General features: G+C 68.5%; 1 protein-coding gene across 1 annotated transcript; it reads left to right on the forward strand.

Annotated features, from left to right (window-relative positions):
- Nucleotides 1-5,062: 5,062 nt before the first annotated feature.
- CARD14 (caspase recruitment domain family member 14) lies at nucleotides 5,063-18,625 on the forward strand. The gene is made up of 20 exons (XM_037494011.1): nucleotides 5,063-5,273; nucleotides 6,264-6,401; nucleotides 7,059-7,384; nucleotides 8,533-8,700; nucleotides 9,406-9,525; nucleotides 10,607-10,732; nucleotides 11,106-11,237; nucleotides 11,748-11,876; nucleotides 12,323-12,465; nucleotides 12,563-12,657; nucleotides 13,477-13,540; nucleotides 13,769-13,961; nucleotides 14,730-14,856; nucleotides 15,097-15,334; nucleotides 15,561-15,624; nucleotides 16,046-16,160; nucleotides 16,689-16,859; nucleotides 17,487-17,608; nucleotides 17,874-17,989; nucleotides 18,418-18,625. The coding sequence occupies exons 1-20, from the start codon at nucleotides 5,063-5,065 to the stop codon at nucleotides 18,623-18,625; spliced, it is 3,006 nt and encodes a 1,001-aa protein (XP_037349908.1).
- Nucleotides 18,626-18,665: the final 40 nt, after the last annotated feature.

The raw sequence follows: 18,665 nt of genomic DNA on the forward strand, positions 1-18,665 counted from the left end.
CGGTGGAGGAACTCAGCTTCCCGCCCGAGCGGAAACATTCGGGAGTCGTCAAGTGGCCTGGGATGGCTCGCGGGATCGTCTCCACACGGCCCACAGGGAGCGGCCGGAAGCAAAGGCTCCAGAGCTCGGCCGCCGGCCTGGGCCTTTCCTGGGGTGTCTCCGGGGAGCTGCACTGGCCTCGCAGATGGGGGTCGGGCCCGCCCACGGGGACTGTGACCTGCGCCGTGGCCACCTGCTGGCGGTGGACCGGCCGCCCGGCGGCTCCCAGGCCCCGGCGCTGCCGCGGAGGCCCGTGCTTGCTCTCTGCTCACGTCACAGGCTCGGGGCCGCCCCGGAGCCCCGGGACACGTGGAGGCCCGCGAGGCGCTGCCGTGGGCAGGGCCCACACGCCTGGCCCGTCCGACCTGCTGGTCCGCGGCCGTCCCGCCCCAGTGCGGCCTCACTCTCACGGAGGAGGCGGCCGGCGCAGCTGCCCGGACAGCAGGTCAGCGCGGAGGCCGGGCTCCGGGAGCGGGCCGGGGCCCTGGGGGCCGGGGGGCCGGCCCTGCGGTGCGAGTGGAGGGTGGGGTGTGTGGACAGGAGCAGAGCGGCGTCTGCCTTGCTGGGGCAAGTTTCCGGACGGCCCAGCCGCGAGCCCCACCCAGGCCTGGCGGAGTCGGGGAGCCTCCGCGGTGCCCCGCGCCTCTGCGTCTGCTGCGGGCGGGCGAGGCCGGGCTCCGCGTGAGTCCGACCCGTGCCTGCGGGGCGGGACATTTTAAATGTACTTGGGGCCGGACTCGCTGAGGGCGCAGGGCCAGCCTCTGCCCTCCGTGCTGAGGGGAGGCCGGGCCGGGCGGGTCGCTGGGAGGACCGCGATGCTGGGGCTCGGGGACCTGGCCCCCCAAAGCTGCCGCCGGTGGCAGCTGCCAGTCCTGGGTCTGGGCCGGCTGCCAGGCCTGGCCCCTGTTGAATATGGGGCTGAGCTGCCAAGACTCTCCCACATGTTTTAATCACCGTGCAGGGACCTGTTGTGAGCGACCACACAGGGAGCAAGACCGGAGCGAGGCCATCAGGCTGCACCCCAAGACCCAACCCCAGGGTGACTTGGGGGGCCAGGAGCAAGCCAGTGGCCATGGCTGGCCTGGCAAGGCAGCTCTCAGCTTTAGCTGTCCCCTGCTTTTTGGGTCCACTTTGATGGGAGGGGGTCTCTGAAGAACAGGTCCTCCCCCACCCCACTTTCCTGGAAATTTCCTCCCTTAAGCAGCACCCATCACCTTGGGCCTGCTCCCACCCTCTCATGGGCCCAGCTGTCCTTCAGGCAGATCCAGGGAGACCAGCAGAGGAGCCGCCTCTGCCCGTGACCCCGAGGGGCGTGGGGACCCCGAGGGGCCGTGGGGACTGTCAGCCCCATGTCCTCCTCCTCCATCCATCAATGGAGCAAATTGTATCATTTTCTGACTTTATGGGTTTTTTTGAGCCATGCTTATGCATTCTAAAAAGCTTATTTAATACCCAAAGGAGAAGAAAGCAACAGACTTTGTAAAATGACACCACAGATACAGGTGTCAGCATTAGAGCCGCGTTCTAGAAACTTCCTTTCCCCCCCCTCCTGTGTGTGCACAGACGCTGGATGACGGAGGCAGGTGGGGGTAGGTGACTAGGTTGAAGAGAGATGCTGATGCCACTTTATAAAAAGGATCAAGTTCTACGTTAAGTAAAATTTTAATCTTATTTAGACTTAAATGATCTAAAAAAATAAGGATGGAATCCTCAGATGCAGCATAAATGCTTCTGGACGACAAGAATTATTCCTTCCATCAAGGCTGGTTTCTACGTTGAACTTGACCCAGCCCCTGGAGCTGGATACCTGAGTCGGGGGTGGGGCTCAGCGGGCCTGCAGTGGAGCGGGGTGCCAGGCCTCCCCTCTGCGGCTCCCGCCGGGAGGGGTGGGGCGCTAGGCCCACATGGCCTGGTCCTGGACAAGCCCCTCGCTCGGGCCTGGCACAGGGCCGGGCACGGGGCAGACTGACTCTACTCCTTACGCCTGCCTTTCCCAGAAGGCCCGGCAGGGGCAGGCAAACCAAACCACAGCTCGCCCTGACATAGGTGCTGCCCTCGGCCCAGTTAGAGTCCTCCACAGCGGAGGCCAGAGGCTGAGCCCCCAGCCGGCTCTGGGCCACCAGCCAGCAGCCAGGGAGCCGGCGGGTCCCCTCGGGCCCTCCCCAGCAGGGCTCCCAGACGGGACAAGCCCCCAGCCAGGGTGCTGAGAAGCATCAGGAGAACCACATGGAGGGCAACGTTGTTGCCAAAGAATCTCTTGGTGGAGCTGGAAGTTCAGGTGCTAGACACTGGGCTGGAGCCCCGGGTGCCACAGGGCAGGGCCGGCCAAGGCACCCGTGGCTCAGGGCGCTCCCGTCTGTCTCGGAACTCCGAGTCGTCCTTTAACCTGCCACACTGTTTCCGTTTTGTGCGGCCCCGTGTCGCCTCGTTCAGAAGGTCACGCTCCAGGGACGCTCCTGCAGGCCTCAGCCAGGGCCTTGTGCCCAGTGTGTGGGCCAACGGATCGTGGGGGGCGGGGCACAGACCCAGCCCGTGGGGGTTCCTGCAGTGAACCCTGTCTCCACGAGCACGCACTGAACGCAGCTCCCCGGTGGGTGAGGGGCTGCCCTTGGAGACAGGGCCTCCGGGCACCACTGCCCGCTTTCCTTAGACCCCAAGGGCTGGTTTGCTCTGGTTTGCAAACATTCCAGCACACAGACCTCTTCAAGAGGCCCTGGACTCCACCCAGTCCTGCTTATCACCCCCACGGAGAGAATGAGATGAAGGGCGCTTGAGGGGTGAGCTGGGCTCCCGCTGTGCCCAGAGGTGCCCGCTCCGCTCGTTGCAGCTCTAGGGTGATGGAGAAAAAGTAGAAACCCCGTTGTGCTGACCTCCCTGAGCCCAGGCGACTCGAGACAGAACAGGACGTCCAGTGGGGGGCCTGTGACCGGGCCCGCTGAGGGTGGAGATGGCCCGCCGGACACTGTTGCGGAGGCGTTGTGTCCATAACTACTGCTGACGTTGGCACCCTGCAGCAGGTGCGTGCGCAGGGCAGGTGCGCACGGAGGCGCGTGCGCGGGGGCAGGTGCGCACACAGGCGCGTGCTGGCCTCCCTGCTGGGCAGGGGGGGAGGCTGCAAGGCCAAGTGGGGCGCTAAGGATGCACCTGCTTGCAGAGGAATCTTGAGGCACAGGTGCTAAGACAGGTTGAGTCTGCGTGGTCTTGGCGCCATCATTTGCAGGACGCTTTGGAGACGCGTGAAATGGCCGCAGTTGGAGGACATCTTAGAGTCAGCTCCATGGGCTCGTGAGCTCAGCCCTGGTTCAGGGCTAGAGGGAGGAGGGAGGCTGAGGTGGGACAACCTCAGAGGCAGCCCCGCAGGGCCGGGCCTCAGGCCGCGTTCCATGGGTAGGAGACGGGCAGGTGGCCCCTGAGGCCCTCCTTCCCGGGGCCTTTCCTTTCACCGGAGCCCAGGGCTGCTCGGGCCACCTGGCTCAGTCCCCAGAGACCCGGACACCTGCTGGCAGCTCGGCCGCTACAGCCCGCGAGCCCCACGGCAGTGCGGTCCTCTGCAGGTCTGGGGCGAGGCCTCGCACTTCCCCAGGCACCACTGCCCGTGGCACGCCGGGCTTGTAGCTGGTCCCTCTGGTCACCGTCCCGCCATCACGTCCTCCTTCCCCGCGTGTGCTGTGTCCTCTCCCCCACGGACCCCAGGATTCCATCTGGGGCCACCCTAATCAGCCAAGACCCCATTCCCGACGTAGTCACCATCTGAGTCTCGAATCTGGGGTGGTGACTGAGCAACGGGCTCACCACCCACCGGGCAGACGCCAAACACGACGTCCGGTTCAGGAAAAGAAACAAGCTTTATTGCCAATCGGCGTGCCAGGAGGTAGGAGAGAAACTCAAATCTGCCTCCCCAGTTAAAAATGGAATGAGGTCAGATAGGTGTGGGGCTGAGAATTTTAAAAAGTTTAACAAATATGTAAAGTTTGTAAAGGAAACGAGACTGGGCCCCAGGGCACGACCCCACGCTGCACTGAGGCCTGGCTTAAGGCGGCGGCTCTGGGGACGCTGGCTGTGACAGAAGCCACAAGCTGTTCTCAATGGCGGGCGCTAAGGAGAGCCTGTGTGGGCCTCCGCTGTCCCTCCGGCTCCCCCATCGCCTGCGAAGCTTCCTGTAGTAAGAGTCCGTGCGGTGTGGCCTGGCCTCTGCGTCCCGCGCCCTGAGCCTTCCCCTCCTGCCCCGCAGTCGGGATTCTGGCTCTAGGCAGCCATGCTCACCTGGGCAGGCGCTCCTACCTGGGCAGGCACGCTCACCTAGGCAGGAGCTTGGCATCCCTGCTGCCAGGAACAGAGAGGGAATGTCTGCCCACTCCAGCCACTGACCAGAAAGTAGGGCCCACAGCGCCTCCGAAAGGGGCATCCTCGCCAGGTGTGGCAAAGCGAAAGCAGAGTGTTTTCTGGGCGCCAGCTGACAGCCACCTGGCCCCTCACTGGAGAGCGTGGACGCCACCTGGGCTGCCCGGTCACCCTCCAAACCCTCGCGCTGCCTCTCAGGTGGTGTTTCTTTACCCTTCTGTCACCGTAGCCCTGAGGAGCCCTGTAGACCCTCCCTGCAGTGCTGCCATCACAGGTGGGCTTTGCTCCCCACGCCTGTGCTCCCCACACCTATGCTCCAAGTGCAGACGGGTCAGGCTGTTTGCTCACAAGCCAGCGTGGGCCCTCTGGGGTTGCACCACCGTGGAGCAGGCCTCTCTAGACCCATCTCGTCCTAGCGCCACCCTCACCTGCTCAGTCTGTTCCAGGCCCCCGGCGCTCCCTCCGTTTGAAAGGCAAGTCCTGCCTCTTGGGGGTGAAGGACTCGACTGGCCTCCAACAGTGTGGATGGACGACCCCCACCCCTTGCACCCCCGGGCCCGGGCCGGCAGGGGAGGGACGGTTCTGTCCAGATGGGTCAGCTCCTCCGCAGTGACACGGGGCCAGGGCATGAGCGGAAAGGCCGCGGCTGACGCCCCCGGCCCCCTCTCGTCAGGCCGCCGCCATGGGGGAGCTGTGCCGCACGGAGTCCTCCCTGACGGCGCTGGGCGAGGAGGAGCTGTGGGACATGATGGACGGCCACCGCCACCGCATCGTGCGCAGCGTCTGCCCCAGCCGCCTCACCCCCTACCTGCGCCAGGCCAAGGTGCTGGGCCAGCTGGACGAGGAAGAGGTGCTGCACAGCCCCCGGCTCACCAACTCTGCCATGCGTGTGGGTGAGGCGCCCGCCGGGCCGCGGGGCCCCGGGGAGGGCGGGCCCGAGGGAGGACTGTCCCAGCAGGGGCCTGGGCTCGGCGAGGGGCACCTCGTCACCCCGGGTGGCCTGACCAGTGACCACAGCTGGGAGGCTAAAGTAGCAGAAACGTGCTCTCGGTCCGGGCCCGAAGCGGCTGTCCGAGCATCCAGGCTGTGCTCCCCAAGGCTCTCGGGGGGCTCCTTCCTGCCTCCTCCAGCCCCTGGGCCCGGGGTTCCCTCCACCTCTGCCCCCTGCCAGGATATTTGTCACTGGATTTACTCCCTGCCCCCCCCAGATGCACAGGATGAGCTGATCTCAAGGTCCCTCATTTAGTGACACCTGCAAAGACAGTTTCCAAACACGGGGCCAAACACCGCTGGGCCCGGTGCTCGTGCTTGGGGGCTGCAACCCACCCACCGGGACGGCTTTGGAATCGAATCAGACGGACCAGCTGGGTTGGTCTGTCCTGAAACAGCTAAGCTCACGTCTGGCGCCCGAAGCGGTTGGCTTAGCGGCTCGTCTCAAAGAGGGCCTGAGAGGGCACAGCATGAGGTCACCAGAGAAGGGGCGCTGTGACTGTCATTGGAGGCCCCGCCCGTGGCAGCAGTGGGCCCACCCGCCCCGGGCCCAGCAGGGTGGGGCCGGGGGGGGTCTCCTGCCGGGGCAGCTGCTTGGCCCCCTGTGTTTTGCCCACCAAGACACTGGAAGGTCTCGAGAGCCAAGGCCACCTTCCTCACTCCTTTATCCCCAGCCCTTGCCGGGCAGCTGAGACTGACCACCACACCGGAGACCGTATGCGTGTGCGCGTTAAATAGATTGCTCAGCATGTGAGATAAGTGAAGTCCAGGGCTGGCATGAGAGGAGCTAAAGAGCAGCACCCCAGTTCTGCAGAGCTGCCCCCGCCCCGACATGCCAGGCCCCCCCGGGGACCGCCCACCCCCAGTGCTGCAGCTGCGCGGTCTCTCTCAAGGGCACCTGCTGGACCTGCTGCGGGCCCGAGGCAAGAACGGGGCGGTCGCCTTCCTGGAGAGCCTGAAGTTCCACAACCCGGACGTGTACACGCTGGTCACCGGGCTGCAGCCCGACCTGGACCTCAGCAGCTTCAGCGGTGACTGCGCGATCCTCGTTCGGGGGGTGGCCTGGGCTTTGGAGGACCCCCATGGTCTTGGGGTCCTGCCTCCCCCACTGGCAGTGCCAGGCAGCCTCCCTGCTTCCCTCCCGGCAGGCACAGCGCCTGCCCCTAGGCCCAGCACCCCAGGGGTCAGGAGAGCCCGCCACCATGGCGTGGCAGGGGCTGGGGGGGCGGGGAAGGACCCGCCTTGGGCTCTAAGGAAAGGTGTGTCCCTAACCCTCAGGGTGCAGGCAAAGGGGGGCCGGCCCTACCCCAGAAAAGCGTGAGCCTCTTTCCCCAGGGTCTGGGAGGGAGGTGGGGAGGGAGGGAGGGAGATGGGCCAGGAGCGTGTCCATCCGGGAGTGGGTTCAGGCGGGCACTCGCCTTGCTCGGCCTTGGGGGTGGCATTACATGAGCTGGACTGAGCAGGTCTCGGCTGACGGGGGCTGGGTCTGACAGAGGGTCCCCCGGGGAGCTGCAAGCAGCCAGTCCTTGCAGCCAAACCGTCAGTCCCGCTGTGTGTTCAGCCAGAATAGCGAGTCCAGTTGGGGCCACTGGTCAGGACCTGGCAGACGGCCCCTGCTGAGAGCCAGGGGTTGACTCGAGTCCGCAGGAGGCTAAGGAGCGCTGCCCTGCCTCCCGCCCGGCCTGCAGGCCTCATGGAGACGTCCAAGCTGACCGCCTGCCTGGCGGGGGCCATCGGCAGCCTGCAGGAGGAGCTGAGCCAGGAGAAGGGGCAGAAGGAGGCGCTGCTGCAGCAGTGCCGGCGGCTACAGGAGCGCCTGGGCCTGGCCGAGGCCCGCGCCGAGGGGCTGAGCCAGCTGGAGGCTGACCACGGCCGCATGAAGCGCGAGGTCAGCGCCCACTTCCACGAGGCGCTCAAGCTCAAGGACGAGATGCTCAGCCTGTCGCTGCGCTACAGCAACGCGCTGCAGGAGAAGGAGCTGGCCACCTCGCGCTGCCGCGGCCTGCAGGAGGAGGTGGGTGGTGGGGCGGGGGGGGGAACGGGGGCGCCCCCCCACACCGCCAGCCCACCCGGCTGGGAATCTGCCCCCGTGGGAAGCCGGCCCCTGCCTCCGCCAGCCTCTGCCAGCTCCGCCAGCCTCCATAGCCCAAGGGCCTGCCCTGTGCTTGCCCATGGACTGGCCTGTGAGGGCCACCTTGCCTGTGTCTACACCGCCCACCCGCCTGAGGCCGAGGGCTACGGCTACCTCTGCCTCCCCAGCTCCCGCAGCCCCCACCTCAGCTTCACCTCCTGCCCCTCTGCCTCCTCCCCGGTGGCTCTGGGGCGTGCTTGCAATAGAATCGGGTTCATTTGTCCCCAGTTACTTCCAGCTCGGTCCCCCTACCAGATCTCCGTGATCTAACTTTCGCTTTTGAACGTGTGGAAGACGAGGCACCTGGCCCAGCGGCAGGCTCAGGGCTGCAGGCGCCAGTGTCAGGAGGGGACGTCAAGCAGAAGTGTCCCTCCTTCTCTGCTGGACCTCAGCCCCGGTGCAAGCTGGGAAAGGCCCTCTCCCCAGACACCATGCCCTGAGGGGAGAGGCCAGGCCGCTCACTGAGGTCCAAGCTCCTCTGGGCCCACTAGCCAGCAGGACGGGCCAGCAGGGCCTGGCCTGGTCGTGTCTGGAAGGCGCCCCGGGCAGAGGCAGTGTCCACACACCATGTCCAGCGTGCGCTGTCCAAGGCCCTGCCCTCAGACCCGATCTGGGTCTTCCTTTTTACTTACTGGTTTCCCCAACCCCAACCCCCTTGATCCAGTGCAGTGAGCAGAACGTGAGGGGTAGGAGCCAGGGAGCACGCCGGCGGGCACTCACTCTCTGGCCTTGCGTGGCTGGCTGCTGGCGCCCCTGAGGTTTGCAGGAACAGTCAAAGATTTGGCCTCCAGGGCCCCTGTCCTGCCCTGGGGACCACTGTCCAGGGGGGCGTCTCTCTGCCTCCCCAATGAAACCAAGCTGAGCGCTCTCTCTGCCCCAGGGGGCCGGGCTGCCCTCAGGTGGGACACTGGTGGGGTGGCCTGGGCTTCGGAAGACCCCCGCGGCTTCGGGGTCCCACCTCCCCCCGCGCCTCTGGGGGGGACGCCTGGGGCGTGGACGCTCCTGAGGCCTCGCCCGCCTGCCGCCCACAGCTGTACCTGGTGAAGCAGGAGCTGCAGAGGGAGCAGCTGTCGTCCTCCTGTGAGCGGGAGTTCCGGGAGCGGTCCCTGCTGACAGCCGGCAGCCTGGAGCCGGGCGGCGCGGAGCTGGCCCGCCTGAAGACGGAGAACCAGCGGCTGCGGTCCCTGACGTTCAGCCTGGTAGGCCCGTCCCGCAGGGCCGCCTCTGCCCTGAGCGGTGGGGACACGCACACGTGGGGGACAGGCCTGCTTCCTCCCGACTCTCTCCGCCCCGCTGCTCCCCAGTCCCCGACAACAGCTGGGGTCACAGCCCCGACACACACTGGGACGCGGCTCAGCTGGCCGGGCTGCCCCACTCATGACTGATGGGGTCGGCCCTGGGGGCTCTCCTGCCCGCGGAGTGTTGTCCCGTCCAGCCCAGGCTCACGCGGGGACAGAGGGACTATGGGAAACAGAGACTGAGTGACCCCAACCCTGGAACTGCACAAACGTGTTGTTTCTCCCCGCGATGCCTTTCAGTCAGCCGATGTCTCTGCGGAGACGTCACTCTACAGGCGCCCACGGGGCTCACGCAGGCCGGGCTCTGCTTTGTTCGCTGCGCGTGAGAGGGGCGAGCCGCCCGGGTTTTCCCTCCGTGCAGAGCTTTGTTAAAGGAGCAGCCTGGAGCTCTTCCTGGGGGGCTGCTGTCCTGAGAGGCCCCCTGTGTCCTTGACTCTGCCTCCTGGCCTCGCTAAGGACAACCCAAGCATGTGCGTCCCGTGACATACATCAGGGCGGCGCCCCCGGCCCACACCTGCGCTTGCTGGGGTGCTGGTGCTGGGGAGCCTCGCCAGGGCAGGCCTTTGGGGCGACTGGGCCCTCGTGCTGACTCTCTCTCTGCACCAGGCAGAGAAGGACATTCTGGAGCAGAACCTGGACGAGGCTCTGGAGAGCAAGCAGGAGCTGGTGGACCGCATCCACTCGCTGCGGGAGCGGGCCGCGCACGCCGAGAGGCAGCGGAAGCAGGTGACCGTCGAGGCCGCGCGGCTGCGCTGGGGACCGCGGGCGGCGCCTGCCTGTGTTGAGGCCAGCTGGGCCCGCCAATGTGCCGGCCTCCCCTGCCCCCATCCCAGCCAGTCAGGGCACAGCTCAGGCGAGACGGGGTCCCGTCCACAGCAGGCCTGGACACTTGTCTGCGGCGGTACAACCTGAGCGTGAGGCCGAGGGGCCCGGGCGCAGGTGAGGGACGAGAGCGCAGGGGTTTCAGGTGCGGGGGCCAAGGGGAGAGCTGGGGCTGGTTTGGTTGCTACAAAAAAAAACAAGAAGCCACGGAGCAGGATGAGGCAGCGTACTCGGGTCACGGAATAAGGAACACAAGTGTCCCGGCAGCAGCCGCGCCTGCTTGGGAGAGCAGCCAGCACGGGGGCTGCAGCCGCCCGGCCGCCCACGCTCCCGAAACCAGCCGGCGCATCTGCTGCCCAGCAGCGGCCACTGCCCCGCGCGCCGAGACGCTGCCGAGCACGGCACCAGGTTTCGAGAAGAGAAGAGACGTGCCGGTGCCCTGGCGCGACGCAGGAGGCAGGCGCTGGTGTACTCCCCACCCCGTGAAGAGGGGGCTGTCCTGACTTGGGGGAGTGGGGTGGAGAACGAAGCAGTGACATTTTATTGGTTCAAGGGTGGTCGGGGCAAAGAATCGTGGACTTGGCTGAAGGTCGCCGCCAGCCACGGGGCCGTTCCCGCGTGGGGAAGCCCGACGAGGCTTTTCTCCGTGTGACTGGAGTTCTGTACCTGGCGCCGCTGACGGCGCCTCACCTCTGGGCGGGCCCCGGCTCTGCCGTGCTCCGTCGGCAGCCCTCGGCCTGCACGCGCTCAGCTCGCATCAGCCAGACAAGGGCCAGGCTCTGCTGTGTCTGTGAAAGCAGGTCTCCGGGAAAAGTAAGACAGGTCTTGCCTCGCCCAGGAAATGGTCAGTCTGGCCTCAAATTCACCTGAATTCACCCCTAGAACCAACCCTCTCTCTCTCTCTCTGAGGCCCCCCCACCCCACCCCACCCTGACCGCAGCCCGACCTGCCTGGGCTGACCAGGCCACTCGTCCCCTCTGTCCAGTACTGGGAGGAGAAGGAGCAGACCCTGCTGCAGCTGCAGAGGGCGCGGGTGGACTGTGAGATCTTCAGGGAGAAGATGAGCGCCCTGCAGGGCCAGGTGGCGGAGCTGCAGAAGGAGCGGGACCAGGTGAGCGGGAGCGGCCCGGCCCGCGGTGGGCGCTCAGACGATGCCGCCGGGTCTGGGTGCGCGCAGCTCACGCCGCCCTCAGAGGCAGCTGGCTCCAGAATCAGGGTCTCCTGGGTGCACACCAGGAGTCTGACCTCCCCCACCCCAACGTGCTTGCGGGTAGCATCCTCCCTCCTTTTACTCCTGGCACAGGATGCCTGAAAAAGAGCAGCTGTGTTTTAAGTACCCCCATACTGGCCTGCAGTAAGGCCCCCGCGATTAGTGAACTGTAAACCAGCGACACGCCACGTGTCTCGGAGCAAGCACGAGTCGGGAGCCCCCGGGCGGGGCCGGGATCGAGGCGCACCAGAGACAGGGGCCTCTGCGCCCACAGGCCTACTCGGCGCGAGACGGAGCCCAGATGGAGATTTCGCAGCACCTCACGGAGAAGGACGCGCTCCGCAGGAAGGTGTTCGGGCTGACCCACGAGCTCTGCGAGCTCCGCCAGCAGCTCCACGGCCTGCGGATCGCGGCAGCGCGCGCGGTGAGCTGCGGCCTGGTGGGAGACGGAGGCGGGGCGCAGGGCCCCGGACCAGCTGTGCGTGGTGGGGGCACGCCGGCCACTCACGGCCACTGGGGTGTGGGGTTTCCCTGCTCCGACCCGCGCCGCCTCCCACGCGGCTCCCATGCGGAACCCTGAGGATGCAGAGCGGGGCATGCTCAGGCCGCTGCTGCGGCGCCTCGTAGGAGGCCGGTCATGGGAGGGGGGCCGAGAGGAGCTCGGGACCTGCAAGGTGAGTATCGTGTGAGGACAGACAGCAGCGAAGCCGTCCGCAGCCGCCTGCACAGTGGACAGCATGCCCCTGAGGTGTCCGCACCACGGCCCGGCTCTGCACGGCCTCGGCGGTCAGCTCCTGCGTGCGGGGCCTGGGCCGGGAGCAGGGAATGCGATTGCTTCCCCTGGAGGCTGATGGAGGAAGCCTCCGGAAGGGGTGGGGTGGCTCGGCCGGGCCCCGAGAGCCTCTCCTGAGTGGACCCGCCGTCTCCTGGGCAGCCCGAGCCGGAGGCAGGGCCCCGGGAGCCCTGCCCGAAGGGGAAGCAGCGGCTGGTGCGCATGTTTGCTCTCTGCCCGCCCGAGGACAGCAGCTGCCCCGGCGCCTTGGAGGTACGCCCCCCACATCCCGGGAGAGCCCGGCTGCCCCCCCACTATCAGAACAGAGAAGTCCTGGCGGGGGGTCTGCCTACAGAGCCACAGAGCAGCAGGCATCCTCCAGTCACGCGGGAGCACCCATGGGTGCCCGCCTCACTGGCCCTGGCCTCTCTGGCCCTGGCCTCTCTGGGCTTCAGTTGCTTTGTCTGGGGAATGGGACATACGGCCCGCCACACAGGTTTAGCGTGAAAACTGAGCCTCGGGAAACACGGGGAGCAGCCAACGGGGCCTGCGCAGAGTGGGGCTCAGCGACGGGGCCTCCCACGTTCCCCGTGGCCCCTCCCACCGCCTCTGCCCTGACAGCGCAGTTGCTGCTGATTCCCGCCCTCTCCTTACACAGTGCAGGGTGGGGCGGTGTCGGGGCCCCCGAGGCAGCCACGCTGAGCCCCGTCCTCCTCCAGGCTCAGCTCTGGTGCGACCTGAGCGCCACGTCCAGCCGCGAGCTGGGGGACAGCTTCCGCTCCAGCAGCCCCCTGCCGCCCAGCCAGCAGTCGCTGTGCAGGCGGGCCACGGCCGAGCTCTGGGAGGGGCCCTGGGCCTCCAGGTAGGGTCCCGCTGGCAGCTCCCGGGACACCGGTCTGGGCCTCGGCTGGCGGTGCTGGGGCTCTGGGGCTGAGCTGGCTTCTCCTTCTGCTTGGCAGCGGCTCCTCGGAGGCCCTGGAGGTGGACCTGGGCGCCTCCCTGGGGGCAACGGCAGGCGATGTAGACCTGGATTTCGAGATCGTGGACAGGGCGGGTGAGTCCACCCCGCTCCCCTGCAGCTGCCCGACCCCCTGGACTGGGCCCCAGAGCTGAGGGAGGGGAGGGTGGGGTGTGCAGGGAGAAGGTGGGTCTCTCCCGGGATGGGCGCCCTGGCTGGAATTCACCCCACAGCCACCAGGGGGCGCGCGGCCCGCGCTGGGGCGAGTCAGGGCGCCAGAGTCCCCGGGGAGCTGCTGTGTGTGCTGACCGCAAGCTCGGGACAGGGACGCAGGAGCCCCCACATCTTCCTTCTGCCGGGGCACCGCCCACTCCCCGGATCCGTGCCCTTCTGGTGGAAGCGAGCCACGCACCTCGGCGTCCCGGGCTCAGCGGTCAGGCCGTGACTCGCTGGGCTCAGCCCGTGAGCTGCCACCCGACTTCCCCCTTCAGGGGGACTGAGCATGGGCCCCCCACTTCCCCCTTCACAAGCCGCGTGTTAGCACATGGGGGGCTGGGTGCATCTGGTCCTACCTGCCCTGGGCACAGCCGGCCTGCCGGCAGGAGGCCACCATGGCCCGTGCTGGTGCCTGCTGCGCTGGGAGGGCAGGCCGGGCAGAAGGGTGGGCCCTGCGGACAGGTGGGTCCCTGCAGAAATTCCAGCCCGGGTTCTGGATCCCTGCCCTGTAAAGTGTCGGCGGCTCATTCAAAGGCCGGAGGACACGGTGCGGGCCTCTCGCCACGCCTGTCTCGGCGCCTCGGCAGGGGCTAAGCAGTGGGCGGGGGCCTGAGGCTGGGGCTGGAGCTGAGCTGGTCAGGAGCTGGGGGACGGGAGGGCCGGCCCTGCCCGGGGTCCGAGCTCTCGGTTTCCGCCTAGACCTTCCTGAGTCTGTGGACAGCAGCCTGCAGCCATTGTCCGGGGGCCCGGCGGTCTCAGCCAGGTGAGCCAGGGGCACCCCCTGTGCTGTGCGGGGGTGAGGCCGGCGGGGGCAGGGCCATCGGAGCCCGGGCGCCAGGGCAGGGCTGGGCCGGCAGGGCAGGTGAGGCGGGTGTCCTACCACTGTGGCAGGGCAGGGTTCGGCCTTTCTGGTGGGGGCTCACGGGGGACGACCCCAATGTGCTGGGGCCCCTCCTGGGCGCCACACGAGTGTGTCACCTCCCGCCCGCAGCAGCGCCCCGGTGCGGCGCAGGCCAGCCCGCAAGGTCTCGAGCCCCGTCACGGTGCTGGCCTTCCAGGGGTGCGCGCTGCTGGAGCAGATACATGTCATTGGGGGGAACCTCACGGGCATCTTCATTCACCGGGTCACCCCGGGCTCGGCGGCGGATCAGATGGCCTTGCGGCCGGGCACCCAGATCGTGATGGTGAGTGGGGGGGGCTCCGCGGCCTGGGGAGCGCTCGCAGATGAGCCGACGCCCCCTCCTTGGGCGGGCGTGCAGCACGCCCCTCGTCTCGAGTGTCGGGGACCCTCCCCTACCCCTGATATTCCGGTACCCTGCATGAGCCCGGGCTGACCCTGGAACTGGACCACGCCCTGCTGCAGAAGGGAGGAGGGGCTGTGCCCCGAGGCAGGAGCCTGAGAACCCCCTGGCCCCTGGTCCCGGCGGCCAAGGAGAGGCCTTGTAGGTCTGGAATGAAGGCACCTGAGGTGACCACCCGTCCCGCTGGCCCAACTAGCCTCTGAGTCTCAGTCACCAGCCCGTAGCCCAGCCCTCAACGTCTCGGGGCCAACCCTGACTCTGAACGGGGCCAACTCAGCATTAAAACTTGGCTTTTCCCCCACGGTACAAACACATGCCCCCTTGGTGTCCAGCCCGGATGGAAGGAACAGGACGGGGTGCACCTGTGTGGGTGGGGAGGGGCTGGGGCCGGGCCGGGCCCTCAGTGGGCAGAGCTCAGGGCTCTGCCGAGCACCGTGCCCGAGAGGGACGGCCCCCAGCGCAGCGCTGTCATCCGCCCAGATGTCTGGAGTCCCATCTAGAATGTTCCAGAGCGAAGGCCTGTTTTCAAGAGCGGACACTTCTTTGGTGGACCCTGTCAGGGCGGGTGTGTGTGGCCTGCAGGGCTGGCCGGGGCTGCAGTCCAGGTGGGTGGCGTGGTGGCATAGGGGCTGACCGGCGACTTGCCCTCAGGTGGACTGCGAGGCCACAGAGCCCCTGTTCAAGGCGGTGCTGGAGGACACGACCCTGGAGCAGGCCCTGGCGCTTCTCCGCAGGGTGAGCGGCTTCTGCTGCTTGTCCGTGAAGATGAACATGGAAGGTCTGCACGGCCCCGCCCGCCCCAGGCCGCCCCTGGCTCGCTCAGCTGCCCCGTGTCTCCCGGGCCCTGGGCCCTGGCCATGGAGGCCAGCCCCACCCCGGGGCCCCCTCCAGGCTGGGCCCCAAGTCTGCAGAGGCCCCCAGGGCCCCTCGGTGTCTGGCGGGGTCATGGCTGCCCAAGGCTTTGGCGTTCCGGGGCCCCCCACGCGGGGCCGGCTCTCCACCATGTCCCCTCCCCCAGGCTACAGGAAGCTGGTCCAGGACCTGGAGGCCAAAGTGGTGACCTCGGGGGACTCGTTCTACATCCGGGCAAACCTGGCCGTGGAGGGGCGGGCGGAGGGCGCGCTGCAGGTGCGCTGCGGGGACGTGATGCACGTCACAGACACCGTCTTTCAGGGCGGCAGCTGCTGGCATGCCCGCCGCCTGGGCCCCTACAGCACCGCGGGCGCCGAGCAGGGCACCATCCCCACCTACTCACAGTGAGCTGCGCGCGCCCCCACCGCCCCCTGCTCGGAGAGGCCCCGCCTGGGTGGGTGGAGGGGGGGGCGAGGAGGTGCCCGGGCACCCTGTGTGCAAGTGGATGGCCCACGGGGGGTCGCCCCAGCACCTGGGTCCCCCAGGCGCGCGGGGGCAGCCTCTGGGGTGTTGGGGGAGGCCCGGGGAGAGGGACGCCGGGCAGGCGCGCCAGCTGTCCTCTCCGCGCAGGGCCCAGCGGCTGCTCGTCGCCCTCCTCCAGGACCTGGCCCAGCAGACCCCCAGCGCCCGCAAGGTGCGCAGCCTGCTCGCGGCCGCCCGCCCCTCGCCTGGCCGCCCCTCCCGCCTGAGGGCCCGGCCTCACCTGGGGAGGGCCCCGCTCCGAGGGGGTGACCAGGCGTGTCTCCCGTGGACCTCACCAAGCCCTGGCGTCCGCCCAGCCCGCAGGCCGTGTGTGCAAATCCTGGGGCGCGCGCCTGCTGTCGTCTTCACGCCCCTGCCCTGGGGTGGGCGCCTTTGTGCTCTGCAGGCAGCACTCCCTGCCCCGGGACGGCCTCGGCCACGGGGTCCCGGCTCCCCGCTGCCTTGCGCATCCCGGCCCTGCAGGCTCCTGCCTGGTCGGGCTCTGCCTGGGGCCCGCTCCTGTCCCCCGGGGGGCCCAGCCCGAAGGCCCAGGAGTGGGTGCGTCTTGGGTGACCCTTCCTCCCCCTCCCCAGCCGTCCTCCGGGGGGCCCCAGAAGCTGGTCCGTATTGTCAGCGCGGACAAAGCCCAGACCGGCCCTCTGTGCTCGCCCCTCGAGCGTGCCCGGCCGGACCCCAGCAGGGTGGAAGGTGAGTCCTGGGAGGGGCTGCGGGCGCCAGGCAGGTGGGCCTTTGGGGGGCTGCGGCTGGTCAGCGAGGCCAACGCCTGTCTGAGGATGGCCGCTGGCCTGCCCTCCCGGGACATGGCCCACGTCCTGGCCGGCCTGCGGTGGCCGGGAGGCGGTCCAGGCCGTGGCCGGGCCAGCACAGGCAGTCCCGGGGGCGGGGGGGGGGAGCTTGAGAACCACCAGCACCTGCCTCGCTGGGGCAGCGGGCCCCTCGGTGGGCACCGAGTCGGGGGCCCAAAGGGGGTGTCGCAGTGGGGAGAGCAGAGGGAGGGAGGACAGACGGGGGCGCAGGTTGTGGGAAGGAAGGGGGTTAGTTGGCTGTGCCCCAGATGACGGCAGGTGCCGGGGCACAGCGGGGGCAAACACGGCCCTGCTGGGGGGTGAAGAGGGCCCTGCGGATAGGGGGTGGGGTGGGGATGGTGGACCCCTGTGGGCAGAGGCGGCTCCTGCGGGCGCCCTGTCCCCGCCCACACCCCGCTCCCTCCCGCAGACTCCAGCACGCGCTTCTGGGCAGAGAGCTGCTTCACCCTGGCGCCCTACACCCTGGTGCACCCCCACAGGCCCAGCCGGCCGCGGCCTGTGCTCTTCGTGCCCAGGCTGGTGGGGCGGGTCCTGAGCGAGAAGCTGGGCCTCCTCCACGGCTTCAGCAAGTGCCCGGCAGGTGCGCGGCGGCTCCCTGCAGGCAGACGGGTGGAGCAGGCCCCCTCCTTGCCCTCCTGGTTCTGGGGCGGGTCCCTCGCTGTGACGGCAGCCACCCCGCCCCGCCATCCCTTCCCCGCGCCTCCACGCTCCTCTACTGAGGCCCGAGCTCGGGTCCAGGCCTGCCTCCCGGGCTCGGGGACACGCAGGGTGGATAGGGGGTCCAGGCAGGTGGGACTTTGGGGTGCAGCGCGGCCAGCGAGACCCTGCTGGGCGGCAGGTTCTGGTGGGGAGATGGAGATTTGGGGTCCAAGAGCCTCTCAGGCCCTTCCCCTCACCACAGACGTGAGGCAGGTTCTGGGAGGCCAGAGAGGAACGCCGGAGCCTCGGCGCGGGCCAGGGCGGGGCTCGTCAGGCGACGGCAGAGCTTGTGTGTCCTCATGTCTGTCCACCCACGCCTGCTCCCCTGCCTCTCCCTGGCATCACCCCGAGGATGCCCCAGGCCAGCTGTGCAGGGCAAGCCGGGTTTGTAGAGGCCATGGGGGTGTGTGGGGAGCTTCCTCCAGAGCTGGGGGGCCCCAGGGTGGGGGTCAGCACAGGGTCCCTCAGGCCCCACGCGGCTGTGACGCCCGCCTGCCGCCCCCCGCAGAGCACCTGAGCCAGGAGGAGTACGCCGCCTTGAGCCAGCGGGGGGACGTCGTGCAGGAGCAGGGGGCTGCGGGGGGCCGCCGCTGGCTGACCCGCCGGGCTGTTGAGGCCCTCATGGAAAAGGTAAGAGGCGCGGGGCTGCAGGGGCTCGGGGGCTCCTTCTCCCCGATGAGGGGCCGAAGCAGGCGGGAAGGACTGACGGGGCCTCTGGCTCCTCGGGCCTCACACGCCCCTCGGTCTCCAGGGCCGGCGGCGTCTAGATTTCCCAGGTGAAGCTCCCCAAGCGCGTGAGCCCTGGCAGGCAGGGCGTCCCTGAGCCACCCCCGACCCCGGCTTCCCGCCCCCGGCTTCCTCCCGGCGCGCCCCGACTCGCCTCCCTCCCGCCCAGGACACCCACGCCCTCCTGGACGCAGGGCTGGACAGCGTGCGCGCCCTGCACGGGATGGAGATCTTCCCCATCATCGTCCACGTCGCCGTCAACGAGAAGGCGGCCAGGAGACTCAGGTGGGCGCTCCCTCGGGCTGGGCGGCTGGAAGGGGCCCGCGATCTGGGGGGCCGTAGCACGCGTCCCGGCGCCAGCAGTTGGGAGGGCCGCGGGGCAACCCACGCCTCTGGGCTCAAGGGGGAGGGCCGGGACCATCTCGACTCAGGCCACAGGTTGGGGGGACCCGCCAGCCTGTGCGGTCAGCTGAGGACACGGACGCCAGCACTGACCTCAAGGCAGGGGACCAGCCTGGACGTCCTGCTGCCTTCCTTAGACTCTAAGGGAGACCCCACTGGGGCGGTGTCATCTGGGGCACAGGCCCTTGACGCTGTTAGAGGGGCCACCTTCACCCGGGCCTCCTTCACTTGGTGCTGTCGCCTGCCCATTAGGCAGGGCCCTCGAAGCCGAGCCGAGGCCTCTCCCCAGCCTGCGCCTCTTCACCCCGTAGGAAGGCCCTGCAGCGGCTCGGCTCCTCGGAGGAGCAGCTCCTGGAGGCCGGCAGGCAGGAGGAGGGCAAGCTGGACAAGGCGCCCTGTCTGTACTGCAGCCTGGCGCCCGACGGCTGGGGCGACCAGGACACCCTGCTCAGCTGTGTCCGCCTGGCCGTCGCGGATGAGCAGAAGAAGGTTGTGTGGGCAGAGCAGAGCCCCCGCTGACTTCGAGTCCCTCCCCGGGCTGCAGGGACCTTGGCGCCGG

The sequence above is a fragment of the Talpa occidentalis genome, unplaced genomic scaffold, assembly GCF_014898055.3.
Source record: "Talpa occidentalis isolate TD23 unplaced genomic scaffold, MPIMG_talOcc4v2.1 talOcc4.7, whole genome shotgun sequence".
Classification (NCBI taxonomy): Eukaryota; Metazoa; Chordata; class Mammalia; order Eulipotyphla; family Talpidae; genus Talpa; species Talpa occidentalis.

What these genes read in the sequence shown, in the direction of transcription:
- CARD14 (XM_037494011.1), top strand. Translation starts at nt 5,063, where the DNA reads ATGGGGGAGCTGTGCCGCACGGAGTCCTCCCTGACGGCGCTGGGCGAG. An exon ending in CGGGCACCCAGATCGTGATG is followed by an intron (nt 13,962 to 14,729) that starts GTGAGTGGGGGG and finishes ACTTGCCCTCAG; the next exon opens with GTGGACTGCGAGGCCACAGA. An exon ending in AAGGCGGCCAGGAGACTCAG is followed by an intron (nt 17,990 to 18,417) that starts GTGGGCGCTCCC and finishes TTCACCCCGTAG; the next exon opens with GAAGGCCCTGCAGCGGCTCG.